The sequence below is a fragment of the Diadema antillarum genome, unplaced genomic scaffold, assembly GCF_040938485.1.
Source record: "Diadema antillarum isolate AM-2024a unplaced genomic scaffold, OU_Dant_1.0 seq00001216_RagTag, whole genome shotgun sequence".
Classification (NCBI taxonomy): domain Eukaryota; kingdom Metazoa; phylum Echinodermata; class Echinoidea; order Diadematoida; family Diadematidae; genus Diadema; species Diadema antillarum.
Window position 1 is genome coordinate 372216 of NW_027272008.1, and position 16923 is coordinate 389138.

The 16923-nt window shown below is 36.5% G+C and overlaps 1 protein-coding gene across 1 annotated transcript; it reads right to left on the reverse strand.

Annotated features, from left to right (window-relative positions):
• Positions 1-955: 955 nt before the first annotated feature.
• LOC139744885 (coatomer subunit epsilon-like) lies at positions 956-11594 on the reverse strand. The gene is made up of 11 exons (XM_071655295.1): positions 11437-11594; positions 7941-8003; positions 7179-7279; positions 6411-6513; positions 5723-5772; positions 5059-5112; positions 4134-4215; positions 3259-3414; positions 2060-2128; positions 1503-1577; positions 956-1000 (listed from the first exon to the last, which is right to left on the reverse strand). The coding sequence occupies exons 1-11, from the start codon at positions 11536-11538 to the stop codon at positions 956-958; spliced, it is 900 nt and encodes a 299-aa protein (XP_071511396.1). The 5' UTR covers positions 11539-11594.
• Positions 11595-16923: the final 5329 nt, after the last annotated feature.

Consider the following 16923-nt stretch of genomic DNA (forward strand, 5'->3'; position numbering starts at 1 on the left):
GTTACGAAATTGGTCATTTCGCCAACAAAATGACTGTTTTGTTAATGAAATTATCATTTAGTGGACGAAATGTTCATTTAGTTACAAAATGTTGTCATTTTGTTACAAAATAATCATTTCATCGACGAAATGACTGATTTCGTAACAAAATATTCCATGCGACACTTGGCGCTCCATGGTTTTTGTCCATGGTTTAAACCATGGTTTCATTTGTACCACCTTCGTGAATTCGGGCCAAAGAGTTTATTATGTTGAGAGTCTACAGGACTTATTTATGGAGTTCACATACAATCCTAGTCACAAATCACAGAAACAGAACAATGCTAACATTTGGTCTGCCATATTCCAAAGGTATTTGCTGCTGAGATGAAAGAGGCTGCAACATTGAGAGATTTTTGCCTATTCGCAAATGAATTAAAAACTTTCACCACTACTTCCTTGTGTCTTCTTTGTGCATTGTACAAATGCAAAATTTTCCAACAATCTGCTTTGATTATATTACAGACTTCTCAGCAAATCTGGAACTGTAATCCATCATAATTCCAAACATTTCTTCAACATTCAAGCTTCGCAGACACTGCTCTGTAGGTTCATGATTACAGTGGCATCACATTTTCATCAAAGACTGTGCTCTTTTCTTTGACGCAGACCGCTGTCTTGAGTTCAACCACGTAATGACAATCTTGCACGATTAAAAGCAAATAATCACAAAGCTAATTGTGATGCATACACAACTTGCCTGTTTTCTACATCAGGCCATTATGCCATGGGGTGCCCCATGTTAAATAGTATGTAGACCCATGAAGCAATGTCTATGGATTAAACATAGATAACTCTTTTTGCTGAGATACAAATAAAAGGCTATAACAGATGTAAAACTACAATGTGTATTTACAGGAAATTGTCTATCTCTAACTTTTCACATCAGGAATGAGTCCTTGGTGATTGGTGAATCCTAGCTGGACACGTACTGTGTTGCTAGACGTTCAAACTCGGCTTCCTGCACAACAGACAGAAAAACATTTACAATGAAATTTTAGTCTCCCTTGTTTGTAATATGGTTTTATTGAGAATCAAATGATTTCACATTATATGGTGAAAGTATGCAATGCAAAATCCTCTGTAGATTATAGAAGCCTACACAAATAATCATCTTGTACATAGAATTCACTCTTTTTGCCTACTTTGAAAGCTTTCTAGTAAAACACAGGTCATTTCAGAGTGTTACTCAAGGATAGATCTTGCCAAAAATATGAATGCCAAACTTAATACAGTGCACAAAATCAACAGTTTTGTCCAGTGAAGTCCAATATACTGTAAAATCAAAAATATTTGCGGCATGAAACTACAGTGAATTACCACTGGCATTCAATGCATTGTAAAGACAAACACTTGTGTGCATTTGATTTTTTAGTGAATCTTGGCTTCATGCATGTGAACATTTTCTGGCTTTATAGCATATTACATTTTGGGAGAATTTGCCGGAATTATAAGTTTCTCACCTTGTCTGAGTAGTCTTTCATGAATGGATGTCTTGCGTGAGAGTCCCTCAATTGTGAGATGTACCTATTGGTCACCTGAGTTGCACAGAAGGAAAAAAACTGCAACTTACACTGGTACACAGATTGTGTGCCATGACATGAAGAGCATGATTCTCAACATAGAGAGGCAGAGTTTTTGGCACAAGATGTATCCACTTGTATCAGAGCATGAATATTGATGAAAATTTCCATCTCAACGACCTTGTATATCATCTGTAGGTACATTCTTGTTAATTTTTTTTTTTCACCATGGCATTTACATCGGAGAAAAAATGGAAGTTAAAGCATAAACATCAAACATTGCTTACATATTCGCTGCAATATCGCCCCCCCCCCAAAAAAAAAAAATATATAAATAAAATAAAATAAAATGAAAAGGTGTATTTTTCCATTTTCAAAGACTACCGACAATCAATCAACAGTCACACATTTCTGACATCTGTGATTACAGAATTCACCAGCTTTCAAAAGTCGCAAGCCCCCACCGCAGCAGCTTTCAAACTAGGTTGAATACATACCTCTGGTGCCTTGCCGAGGTGTTGCGAAAGGACAATCATGTTGATGAGAGTCTCAGGGTTATTGCTGTCCTGCATGGAGAAAAAATGCACGCAATCTTGGTTTGACTAAAGAGTAATGTCGGTCTTTCTCTTTTCAGGTAAATATTATGATGGAGTAGACTTTGATATCTTGCTCAGTATTTACTTATTGGTTTCATTTTTTGAATTGCAAAATGCTTAATACAACTGAATAAAGACAGGAAATCTAGTGGTACATCAACAGGATGGATATAATGTCCATGCATCCATTCAAAAGTCTGAAAGAATGATGACATGCTGACATAGCAATGCCACATAAGTACCACAAACATACATTGTAGCTACTATCTTAGTAATTACTTAACAGCACTTGCATGGAATTAGTATTAGGGTCGAGAGCAGAATTTGTGCACAGTGACGATCATCATTACTATTCCTAATACTAGATAATTCTTTACTAAATTTCTGTTTTTTATATGAAATTGAAAGGAAAAACTTCTACCTTTTGCATTATTTATTGTTGTTGTAACAACCTGGAAATCATGATTTTTATCAAGGAGGAAAGGGTTACAGTTGATAATTATTAACCACAAATATTATTTTTATTATGCTTTCGTGATCAAACCAATGGGAGTGCTGAGAGGTGATGACAGCTGAGAAGATTTCCACATGATGTTGCAACCAATATCGCTGCTAACTTTGCTGAACTCCTGTATCACTGTTTGTCAGGTTTTACTCCAACATTGTGTAGAATAGCACTGTAAACATGGAGCGAAGGATTTCTTAAAAGTCTGTGTATCCCTTTTGCAACCCTGAAAATTTGATTCCTTTGGTATACTGGTATACTGTAGAGGAAGGTAAGTCAGACCTTTCCTCAGAATGATAAAACTAGAAACTTCTTTATGATGGACGGGGGAATAATACTCAAGATTTCCAGTTTATTCACTCAGACTGTGAGAAAATCTGTTATTCTTGGTACAAAAGCGGTGCATATTCTCAGGTGGTATGCAATTAGTTGTTCATTTTTTTTTTAAGCTCTGAGGTGTATTACCGAAAGATTTCATACGCGATGTTGCGAGACATTCTCCCACAATGCAAAATTTTGTGATGTTTGCAAAAGGAATATATGTCCTTTAAGAGCCTAAACACTTTCTACTGTACGAGAGTCTGGACTGACTAACCTTATTCATGGCCTCTTGCAGAACGTCCTCTGCATCCTCCATCTTGTTCTGCTGCATGTAGGCCGAGGCCTGGCCGTTGAGGAGGAGTGGGGTGGAGGAGTTCTTGTCTGCCAACTCCTGGAAGATGTAGAAGGCATCTTGGAGCTTCTCTCCACCCTGCCAACAAGAGAGGGCGACATTACGGCATCAACAGCATTGACATATATACTTGTATATAATTGCTGGCTTTTTTTAGTATGTTTAATAAAGGAAGACACTTACATTCATGTCTTCTGGAAAGATCCAAAGCATGTGACTTCCAACACAGAAAATCAAATATTTAATGTGTTCTAATACAATAATCTACAGTAGCTTGAGTAGGTCTAGTCTGAAGCACCCACTTTGCTGCAGTGCTAGGCAAGGGCCCTCTTAGGCTACTGTAACCTCTCACAACCCAATAGTTATAAAATGCCCTTTTGACACTGGGCTTGTATGGATAAAGGTGAGAGCCCTCACTCAATCTCCTGAAACACAAAACCTTCAAAACACACCATTCAGCTCTTCCCCAAGTACCCTCTCCTGAGCCAAGCATTTACCTTCAAATTCTCATGCAGCAAATCTATGACAAGCTAGACCCCCTCAAAGAAGAAACAAACAAGACACACAAAAAAATAAAAAAATGAACAGTTAATTCTACATTTAACTAATGTGCCACCTGTCAGCTATGCTATTTTAATGTAATTGTTAAACAAACAAAACCCACAAAAACAAGGAAGAAAAAACAACTTTACAATGGAGGCAGCTCTTGTCGAATATTTTGTTCATCAAGTGTGAAGCTGTGAAAAAGCTTCGGCTCATGACCACTGGTGCACAGGATGTATTTTTTGAGCACTCACCACAGCTAGGTTGAACCAAGCCTGAGCCAGCTGAGTGAGGGTGGCATCATCATCCTTCTCTTGCATCCTCTTTACTTCTTTCCTGGGTATAGAAAACAAACAAACAAACAAGTGAAAACAAAGATAGGTAAGTAGATATTTAGATATTTATTTATCATGTATCTACGTTTTCCATTTTTTTTAAAACAGGGTACTCCTTTCAGCTCACTAGGAACGGCCAAGCAGCCCTCCAACACAAAGAAAATACAATTTCAGTAAAAACACATTCTTGCAGATAAGGGAACAAAGAGGAAACACAAATACAAAACTAAGCAAAAACAAATACAAAAACTATTCAAGAGAATTAAGCAATTGGTGTATACAAGCCATTTGTGGATAGATGTATAAATATGTAGATAGATAGATAGATAGATAGATAGATAGATAGATAGATAGACAGATATATAGATAGACAGATAGACAGATTAATTGACAAATACAGAGAGAAACAGAGAGAGAGAGAATGACTTTCTCTTAACATGATGCAGAAAACAAACAAGTGAACAGAAAGACTGAGATTTAATAGACAGACAGGTATATGAAAAGAAAAGAGAGAGAAATTTGTGACGGATGAGTCAATAAAATCTATGTCCACAATTTATCCAGATGTGAACATACTGTAATTGTTCACGGACACAAAGTACTACAGTGTTTGATGCTATATGCATGCCCCTATAAGCAACCTTCACTGAATCCAAACAGAATATGTCAACCATTATCTCAGGTTCAATGCCAGTTGTGCAAGAAACATGTAGCACAGAAACATTTCAAAAATACATACACTTACTTTGCCAAATCTGCCCCTCATTAATGCCATATACAATGCTAATTTCACCAGATGCACATAGCATACACTCAACAGCAAAATACATGTACTGGTACTCACTTTGCCAAATCCACCTTGTCCAGAGATAAATAGCACTGTACAGACATAGCGATACTGTGGATTGAAAACACAAAGTGAGGCGTCTCAGACAGATGTGAACAAATGAAAAAATCCTGGTGCGATGCAAACTGACTTCGACCATGCTTGATGAAGATATTGTACAAATGTAGATGTATAGGTATACTAGTTGGCATGCATTGATAATCCTAATTGCGAACTGCAAGATTTATTCCGTTGATAGTGGGATAATTATAAGATAGTTTGCATCAAATCTTTGATCAATCTGCCAACTAGTTCTGGGATAGAACATCAAAATTTCCATGATTTCTCTCTATAACCAGCCTACAAAAAGGAAATCATTGAATACCAGCTATTAATAAATGTAGTACTGATTAGCTTACAAACAAATTACACAATGTGTATCATTGTAACCTATGATGAGCCTTGCTGTTTGACAGTTTACATGTTCCTTGCATAATGAAGGTAAAGCAAACTACCTTTTTATGTTGCTGTTTGCAATAAAACAAAAAAAAATGCAACTTCAAGAGAATGTCTCACTTTGTTATGTGAGATATCAAATAGAGATTTAACAAGGCTAATTGGAACAATCATGGCAACAAGAAACTTGGCATGAATGATATTCTGCAATTTCACATCCACTTACCATTCTAATGACTCTGACTGCCGTAAACACCTCAGAGCAGAGTCAAAGTTCTGAGGAGAAAATGAAAATATCAAGACATACAATACAAAGGTAATGTTTGGTGTGAGTCTCCATATATATCAATGACATTTGATTGACTTTCTGGAGGAATAATAGCTGTATGTTCATGTTCACTACAATTATTTTTGTTGCACAGGTTTGTTTTCAAAATATCAGTATTGTTGCATTATTTTTTAGTAAATGCATTAGAAATCTGCTTAAGGACAGGCATGGACTAAAATACTTAAGATTTTGTATTTCACTTTTTGGGTTTTCCTACTTGATGTAACTACTAATAATTACTGCTTTCTTCATGTGTTTTTTTTTCTCCAAATATATATAAGTCTAAAAAGAAAATTGCACTGACATACATTACTGAAAGTTGGCACCCCTAACAAACACTCACAAAAGGCAATGAAACAGAAACAAGCAACCAAATCAAGAAACAAAAACCTGAAATGCAACACAAGCAACATACATGTGTATACTCAATGTGAATAGCTCAACTCAAAACACAATTATCTCTATCACAATTATCCCAACCCCATCTTCTTTTAACTGTCATTCATTCACAAATGCATGGGTCGTACAGATGTTTTCCTTCTATTGCTTGAACAGTATATGTCTGCAAATGCCATGTTCGACTCACCTGTTCATGGTAGTAGATAGAGGCAGCCATGAGGAGGAATGTGTCGTTGCTGGCGTCCACGCTGCTGCTCATCTTGGAGTCAAGCTCAGCCACAAGCTTCTCTCTACACAGGAGTGTGAACAATTGGAACAGCAATGCTATTTGGTGCATCTTCTCTAGAGTACTTCATCATGATGTGAATCGCCATGCTACGATTCAAGAGATCGATTTTCATACTTTGTCGTACCGGTATGTACCAGTAATTAAGCTTGTGCCACAGCAAGCACCCCATTTCTCATTCATACTTGTATATTAGACAGCAACCTTCGGTGTGTATGGTACTTAGACCGAGATGGTGTCATCATGCAATCATGATAATCACAATTACATAGAGCTAGAGTTATGGCATACATGTACCTTACAATCAGATTTCAATAGTCAATTAATCATGATTGTCTACAGGTGCTTTACTTCCAGTTTCTCACAAAATTGTTATTTACTTGCATAAATCTCCAGCACAGGATATGCAACATAAATACCTATGTCCCAATCCCCCATAAAAAAAGAAAAATTTTATAATATATGGTGAAAGAGACACTCAGCATTTTGAAGGTGAAATAAAAATCCAATGTCACTGTAACATCTCCAGTATTGATTTTGGTAAGAAGATTCTGTTGCTCAGATTCAACTTCTCCCTGACAAGATTTGAGATGATCATTTGCTACTGTACATCTACATGACTGAAACCTACAAAATTCACAAGTCATCGGATGGCAGTATCTACTGTACCTCTTGTCCGGGTTGGCGAGGTAGTCTGCAAACATCCTAACAGCACTCAGCTCAGAGGAAGATGATTTTGACACCTCATCCAGCACAACTCCGTAGCGACCCTTCACAAAGCAAACAAGCACACAAACAAAGAAAATAGAAATAAGTGAACAAATAAATATGTGTAGAACAACTCTACAGAATTTGGTACACAAAATAATAATAATAATAATAACAATAATAATAATAATAATAATAATAATAATAATAATAATAATAATAATAATAGTAATAATGATAATAATAATAATAATAATAATAATAATAATAATAATGATAATAATAATAATGATAATAATAATAATAATAATAATAATAATAATAATAATAATAATAATAATAAAGAACCATTCTCACTCCTCATAATGTCCTTACATTGGCTCAATCAACTGTACACTATACCTATCCAACGACTATCTTAGAATCTTCATTTTGAACGTTTTGCGCTTACAATGTATATGTCACTGAACTGCTGTGAGTTCTACAAAAGTACAGAAAAAAAAATCTGTTATCAAAAACCGGAAATATACCTCTGTAAGCTGTTTGCCATCAATACAGTAAAATGGCAGATAACAATGCCTTCAATATACTTCCAGACTCTGAAACTAATCAAGAAAGAACAAAGCAGAGGCATACAATGTGTTGGACCAGGTATAAATGCACAATATCTCAGTGCTAATATCATAGTCTTAAAAAATATTGCAAAGCTCTGATTACTCTTACCCCTGCAGCATAGGCCCGGTACATGAAGACATCTCTGGTGAGAGCAAGCTCCGAATTTGATGGCTGTCAAAAGAAATAACAACACATACATTTAGTGATACTAGTACAATGTAGTAATATTGGGTTTTTAGACGTTTGGTTTCAATAAAACTTCTTACAGGTAGAGCAAAGCAATATTACTATGGAGATATCAATGTAGAACTGATACAGATACTAATGCAAGAATAACGACATGGTACTCATACTAGTCAGATAATAATGATAATATAATACATTACATTTGTATTGCGCTTAATACAATGTTTCTAAGCACACAGGGAAAGGATGAAAGGAAAGATGAAAATGAGGGAAAACAGACATATCAAAACACAAATAAGAATAACATGACATTTAATGTGTACCAGTCATTTAACACATACAATAATTAAATCACACCTAGCACATTAACTTAGGGAAGCAATCAATATGGGAAAAGATGGTGGTTTTCTTCTTTTTTCTTTCTCTCTCATTTGTTTTTGTTTTTGTTTTGTTTTGTTTTGTTTTTGTTTTTGTTTTTTGTTTTTGTTTTTTTTTTTGGGGGGGGGCATGTTTATCAATGACAATGTGCACAGAAAAGTGTCAACACCACACTGCACTGACAGTTTAAGCAACCAGCCAATACAGCCTAGTTTGTATTGTAAGTCAACCAAACCATCATCTGGATTCCAAGATTCAACTGCTGGATACATGTGTAGAAACCCAAGCATGCTTTTGTGCACAGTTGAATTTTGACATGGGAGGTCGAACCTTGGTACAGGTTTTTCATACTGTCATTACTGTATCAAGTGCACAGTACCCTTTGAGACGCATATCCTCCACTAGTAAAATTATGAAAATTTCATTTAATTTCATTTCATTTCATTTATTTCCACTTTCATAATTGGTTTACAAACTTTGCATTAAAAACAGACAGACAGACAGACAAACAAACAAAAATACATGGTGTCAAATATGATAGTGGCGGAATAATGAGAAGCCCAAAGTAGGCTTATTGAAAATGATCCCTTAAGAAATATTGTGATGTAAATATATGTAATCATTTATAATCATTGGTTTGTAAATCAAAAAGTACTACACTACAGAAGAATTATCTAAACATGCTAATCCCTGGGTATACAATACATGTAGACTTCTAGAGTCTTGTTCTTCTTCTTGTTCTTCTACTTCTTCTATCTATGATTATGACCTCTATTTGCAGTATAAAGTAAGTAGAAACTAGAATCAAGGTGACTAGAACTACTAACCGTTACACCTAAAAAAGAAAGGAAATTTACACAGAAACGGAAATCTATGATTGGTAGATCATTGGTACGTTGGAGTACTACTACTACTCTTTACTAGACTGAGTACTAGGGTGCAAAATGGTAAAGTTTTCTTCTTTTTCTTCTTCTTCTTTGGCAATGAGCATTCTTGTGTTGTGGGAAGGTCAAAATAGTGTTTCACTCTATTCAGGCTCACACTACCTAACGTCAGTCACCATTTCCGCATTTGTGACTAGCTACCCAGCCAGGGCCAGGGTCTTCTTCTTCTTCTTCTTTTTCTTCCAATAAGTACATCACTCTCAAAGAGTATTGTCGTACTGGGTGCTATAAGTGTGACTACAGGAACGAACATCACATCTGGTGCAAGAAGATAAACTTAATGGTGCAAGTAAAAAAAACACCTCCTTAGTATGAGGGTTATCGGAGTGTAAGTGGTTTCAAACTGCTCCGAAAGGTCTCGAGAGACGGAGCTGAAACCACAGCTGTGGGAAGGCCGTTCCAGATGCAAACAACACTTGGGAAGAAACTGTGTTGATAAGAGAGGATTCTGCAGTGATGTTGCTGAAGTTGGATATGGTGGCCTCTGGTCAGGTCTGATGAATGATACAGGTATGGTGGGGAAGCAGGGATAGCAATAAGGCCGTTGATGATCTTGTATAACATGATGGCCTTGTTGTGCGCACGACGCTCCTGTAGAGACTGCCAGTGAAGGTTGTGTACCATTACAGCCACGCTACTTTGTTGGTTATAGTCAGCCGTCACAAATCTTGCTGCATGTCGTTGGACCATTTCTATATCAGATATGAGTTCTTTGGTGTGGGGATCCTAAACTGAGGAGGAGTATTCAAGCGTTGGACGGACATATGTCTTATAAGCTTGTTCCTTGATGTTGGACGGACACCTCCTCAGATTGCGCTGAAGAAAACCAAGTGTACTATTACTCTTCTTACAGATATTTTGTATGTGTGGTTTCCAGCTAAGATTGCCATGAAGTGTGACTCCGAGATATTTCGCTTCATCAACGGTGCGGAGTGCTTTTCCATGGATTGAGTACTGGATATCTCCTACGATGTTCTTCCTTTTGTTTGATATCCTGAACACTTCGCACTTCTCCGCGTTGAAGGCCATTTGCCACTTCCTCTCCCATTCCTGTATGTTAGCAAGATCTCTGTGAAGAATGTCAATGTCTGTAGGTGAGTCAATTATACGGTATAATAGGGCATCATCAGCATACAGGCGGATATTTGAAGAGACACACTCTGGGAGGTCATTGATGAACACCAGAAAGAGCAAGGGTCCAAGGACAGTGCCCTGAGGCACACCAGATGTTACATGTGTGATGTTGCTTTTAGTCCCTTCTAGTATGACCTGCTGTGTACGCCCTGTGAGGAAGTCCCTGATCCAATGTAGGATCTGTCCCCTGATTCCGTAGAAATGGAGCTTTTGAAGAAGGCGCTCGTGTGATACTCGATCAAAAGCTTTGGAGAAGTCGAGCAGGATGGCATCCATCTGTTTTTTATCTTTACGTCCAGTGGCAAGATCGTGAACAGTTACCAAGAGCTGTGACTCGCACGAACGTTTCTTCCTAAAGCCAAACTGGCAATCAGAAAGAAGCTTGTGGTTATCAAGGTGGCAGATAATCTGGCTGTGTATTATATGTTCAACAACTTTACAGATGATAGATGTCAGAGATATTATGGGCCTATAATTTTCCGGTCTGTGTTTGTCCCCCTTTTTATAGATTGGTGTGACATACGCTGATTTCCATTCTTGCGGGATCTTTCCTTGGTGGAGTGTGGCATTGAAGAGGAGTGTCAGAGCAGGGGATAGTTCATCTGCCACTTCTTTGAGGAGATAGGCTGGTAGACCGTCTGGACCACTGGCAGAGTGGGTCATGACGACATTTAAAATTTTATGTAGAGCTAGAGGCAGCTCTAGCTATCTGCATGTCACTGACTTGGCTTACATTTCGTTCCGTTAGTTAGTAATCCCCATTTTTATTTATAAATTTAGCTGGCTGTTTTGATAAAGGCAGACAGAAAATATTTGCTAACAGTTACATGTGAAACAAATGAAGGCGTTGCCGACGTGGCCAATTATTTACTCACACCAATTCTAGTAGATGGGACAGTAATAAACAAAGCCTACGGCTACGGCCTACTTGCGCTAACATACAGTACAACAAACCGACTTACTTTTAGCTTCTGTGCCTCATTAATACACTGTTGAAAATTCCCAATGTAAAATGAATTCCGAATTTCGAATAATTCGTCCACATCGTCTTGCTTAGGGGGCATATTTGTGCTGTAAACGGGTCAGGTCCTCCGAGTTTCCTTTCACTAGCAGTAATACACCGGCTTCGCTTCCCGACTGCTTGCATGCGACACGTCACATCTGCCACCGTACCTAGGTACCTGCATACCATACCACCGTACAGTATAGTATTACCACTACACTCGCATTACAGTCATGTGTCCACCAACACCCAAACAAGTGTATCACGTTGGCTTGATTATACACTGGAGATGGTTTATTGCCAAATAATGAAGCTAAAGAGCCAAAATGAAGCATTTTAAAAATTCATTTATTTTAAATATATATATATATTTTTTTTTTGCCTGCCTGTTATGTTGGCCCCGATTCGTACTAACTTTGTACATGTAGGAGAGTGTATTGTATTACTTGTAATGTATTGTCAGTACATTGTATTAATTGTATTCATTTATATCATTGTATCATTTTTTTTTGATGCTCTCAATTTCATACAAGTACTTAGAGGATGAAATTTCGAGCAAAAAATTACACCATCATGTGTGTCAATTTTTATTGTTTCTAAACAGTCGGTGTAAACAACCGTGGTGGCGCCCCTCTTTATTTTTTATTTTTTAAACAAAAGAAATAAAGAGAAAAAAAAATCAAATGAAACCCGAAAGTAGCACCAGAAATGTATATATAGATTTATATTTTTGCGCCCCACAACTTTACGGAATTCCTGGATCAGCCCCTGGTTACTGAATGAACCTGTCGAGATAGACATGCAGATATTATATAAATATCAAATATTTCTCTCCATCTCTCCCTCCCTCTCTCTCTCTCTCTCTCTCTCTCTCTTCTAATTATTCTTTCTCTTTCTTTCTTTCTTCTTCTTCTTCTTCTTCTTTTTTTTCTCTACATTTGCAGAGTTCTAGTCAATTTCCAGAGTCATCTATTTAACTAGGGTCCTGTCTAATATTGAAAAATTTGAAACTTAACAATTATTAGTCACTCCACTTTTCTTTTTTTTTATTTTGTTTTGTTTAATTTTTTGTTGGTTTTTTGGTCGGTGTATGAAATTACGTTAAAAAACAACCACACCTGGCAAAGCAAAACAAAAGCCAACACATTCATTATTCTTTTGAATTTTTTTTTTCGGATATTATGAGGACCATGATCGAAAGGGATTTCGAGCACAGAATTGATTTGTGATTGTTCAAACCCCATTACTTAGGTTTTAGTTTTTGAATAAGCAATGAAACTAGGACAAGCCAAACGTAGTGTGAACAGCGAGTCGGGCCTACATCAAAGTAAAGATACTACTATAGGGCCTACGATGAGATGGACCCGGCTTCCATTTTTTATAATCACGTAAATAATTTACTAACACTGATGCGACCACTGGTAATTCAATCTTTTAGATCATACAACAAAAGCACAACTCTCAAATGCCTTCAGCTTGAATCGAGGTCACTGCAAATGGATCATCCTTAGTTTTGTTAGTGTGCGTGTGTGTGGTGTGTGTTTGTGTTTGTGTGTGTGCGTTTTTGTCGTTGTTGCTGTTGTTGTTGTTGTTGGGGGGGGGGGGGGGGTTCTTATTTGTGTACTGATTTTTTAGGTCACCGTGTGTATTAATCATTCGTGGTTCATGAGTATAACCTGTGCCTGTCAGTGGTGGTGTGGTGCGATAGTGTGAGTGTGCGTGAATGTGTGTGTGTCTGTGTGTGTGTCTGTGTGTTTATGTTTGTTATAATGAAATATGTGTTATCATTAATTAATTTGTATATTGTTTATGAAAACGTAAGAAAAATAAAAAATTGACAAATTAAAGTTTGTGTGTATTTCTCTTTCCCTCTTTCAATTTCCCTCTCTATGCACTGCGTTAGTTGGTTGATTTCCATAATTTTGCAATTTTTGTGAAAGTAAACCGATTGGTTTTAAAAAATTATTGTGTGTGTGTGTGTGTGTGTGAGTGTTTGTGTGTATGGGTTGTGTATGTATGTATGTGTGAGTCTTTTTTGTGACAAGAGTACGAAGGAGTAAAGATTTTTCTTTATTCTGTTTACTAAGTATTGCTTTATTAAGTATCTGAACGATAATATAATAGGGAACATTTTCAAAAGTTTGTATTTGTTATTGATTTGTGTAAATCTTTACTATATCTTTTGTAAGCTGGTTGTTGAGTACAATAAAAAAAAGTATGACTTTATTGTGTTGACCAAATTTTGTAATTTTGTCAAAGGGTATAGTTATATAGTATGACTGCATGGATTATGTTATCATTTTTAAGTATTAATTGAATGGATATACAACAACACCAAATACGAGAGAAAAGTAAATGAAGAGGCTTTGGGGAGGTGAGGGGAGGGTAGGGGAAGGGAGGGGACAGAGGCAAGAGAGGAAGAGGAGGGTGGAAGAGACAGAATAGAAGTAGAGGTTCAGAGTAAGGAGAGGCATCTAGGAAGAGTTTCTGGGAGTGGGTGTGCTTGTTGGTTCATGTACAACATGATTTAATTCCTTTGTAATTTTGCTGTAGGCCTACTGTTTTCATTTCATCATTCCGTTCCTTATCAATTTAATGGAATGTCAAGTGCTTCGATATTTTTGGCCTTTGATTTCGACTTCTAATACTGTGCGAAAATGGTACACAGAAAAGAAAATGTTTTCCTTATTGTGATCAAATAATGCAACTTTGTTTGATCAAGTGTACAGTAATACAAGTTTGAATGACTGTCTTAGGTATTATTTTGAAGGGTTGGTATAGTTTCGGTTGAGATGGGGCTTCAGGTTTCCAGCGTTATTTGATGATTTTTTTTAAGATAATGAGAAACCTCTTATGAAACATAAAAGAGTATATAATTATAAGAGGAATTCAAAGTTTATTTGATGAAAATTGGTTGTTGAAATGGCTGAGATATCAAAAACAAAGCGATCCTAATTAAAGGTGGGACCCATCTTTCGCAGGATCGCTTGTTTTACTTCGTTATTGGATATCTCAGCTATTTCAAAACTGATTTTCATCAAATAAACATTGAATTCCTCTGAATTGTATGAATTGTTTGAATTGTATGCCCTTTAACATTTTATAAAGCTGTTTTTAAGTATCTTGCCAAAAGTGAAAAACTGGATTCTCTTCTCAACCAACATTATATCATGGAATTAAAGACATATCATCGAAATAAAAGTGATGTGGGTGTGTGAGTTTGTTGGGCCGGTCTATTCTGTTGTCTAAGCAGCTCAATTTGTGTTGTATCTCACCGAACGATGTCACCGCAAACATGCTTCCCAACTTATACAAAGCGGGCAATGGTTTCCCTCTTAATTGCAGAATGCTTATATGAATATTCATTTCAGCTGCCAGCCATTTCACAACTTGCTAGCACGTGTTTTTTTTTTTCTTTCTTGTAGTGGCTCGATAGTAATTTTGTTTCCACAGATGACAATATGTGTGTGTGTGTGTGGGGGGGGGGGGGGGGGACAACCACTTTGAGACAGGAACTCGTTCTATAGCTCTTGCCAAATCAGTTAGGCTACAAGTATGTCACGCCAACTGAGCACGAATAAAAAAAAAAAAGAGATCACAAAAAGTAGCAAGTATCTCGAAGTATGATTATAAGGAAATTCATATGAATTGTTCAAAAATGTAACGGAACGTCAAATCTCTCCCTCCCTCACCCTGCCAAAAGAAGAAGAATTAAGAATGAAAGCCGAAAAAAAGATACATTGAATCTCTTACGTAACAAATCCACTCAAAGCGAGTACACGAAATAAAAAACGACACAAACAAAGAAAAAAAAACACTTTGGGACCCCTTTCCAATCTCTATACGTTCCATTTGCAAAGGAATATAAAGTTGGCCTATCCTATCTGATAACATGATATTTTGTGAAGTTAATATTTTCTTGATATGTTTATAAGTTTTGAGCACTGAAATATGTGTATAGGTTATTTTGATCGGTTCTTTGTTGCACTATAATCATTAGACACATTTGCCATGCCATCCTTGTTTTCAAGTAAGTTTTTGCTGTTATTTTGTTAAGTTATTTATTTCGAATGTGAGAAAAGTGAAACGACAGTGCACGGAAGCTGGCAAATCTGATGACGCACCCCTAAAAGTCTACCAAACGAACAATGCTGTCCATAATTATTTCAAGATAATAGTGCTAAAGATATCAAACAGAAATCGCTGATCGATTTTATGTTTACTGTCTGATCGCATGCAGGACAAACAAGGTTCGTATACGTAGCAAAAGCAATGACACTTTGTCTCTCTTCATATTCTAGTATTATTTCTTATTTTGAAAACCAAATTCCATTGTAGTTGGGTGGCTATAGTTAATCAATCATCTTTAAGCCCATTTTAATTGTATCTATTTTACAAATGAGATGTTGATTAGTGTAAGAAAATGATTAAAGATAATGTACAATATTGAAGAATCTGTGAAAACTTACTATCTTGAATCCATACGGACTGAATGTCTCCGATATCACCGGGGTGTTATCAAAGAACGGGAGGGTGAACACTTGTAGCCTTCCACCACCCTACACACGCCACATCAATCCCTTAGCCTTTCGGTCACTGCCCTTCCGAGTAATATTCTTTTAGTTTCTTTTTCCTTCAATTAAGTGTATTTCAGCTGGAATCGTTTACAAAAATGCAAACCCGGCCTGTTCCTCGATGGTCGGTGAGTAGTGGTTTGATATTCTAAGTTCTTTCATGGGGGGGGGGGGGGGCAATGACACTGAACTTTAATTGTAGTTTGGCAGGAAAACAAAAGCGAGAGCTTTCGAAAGGTACATACATGACCTAGCTGTATATATGCCCGAATATCATTTAAGTCGTCGTAATTCAAAACAAACGGAAGCAAAATGAATGATATAAAAACAACAAACAAAGTTGTTTTCAGATCATTTGGGCTTATGCTTAAACCAGTTTGTTAAAAATAAAGTGCCTCATCTGATTTGCCTTGGATTTAATAATCGAACTCTCAAGTGAAGCTGGATTTTGATAAATAAATCCTAGTACAAATGTATTTTTGTTATTGATGGGGAAAGCATGTAGTTTCTCTTCTAGCATATGCATTTTTCACTCTTTTCTTGCTATCTTTCTTTTTTTTTCTTTCTTTTCAACATTTCTTTAACTGTTCTTTCTTTCTTTCTTTTCTTTTTCTTTTCTCCCTCCCCCTTCCCCTACCTTCTTTTTTTTTGTATCATTAGATATTACAAAGAAGAATTTTTTATTCCATGTGCAATATACTTATTCAATAGTACTCAGCGATACTGAGTCAGTTGGAGCTGTTTGGTTTCTACCGTAGTCACTTTCTTTCAATAGTTCTTCAATAGTTCAATAGTTTATTTATTTCCATCATCACAAAGAAAAGAAAAGAAAAAGTTGACATAATCCAAAGTGATAATTTTTTTTCATTTCT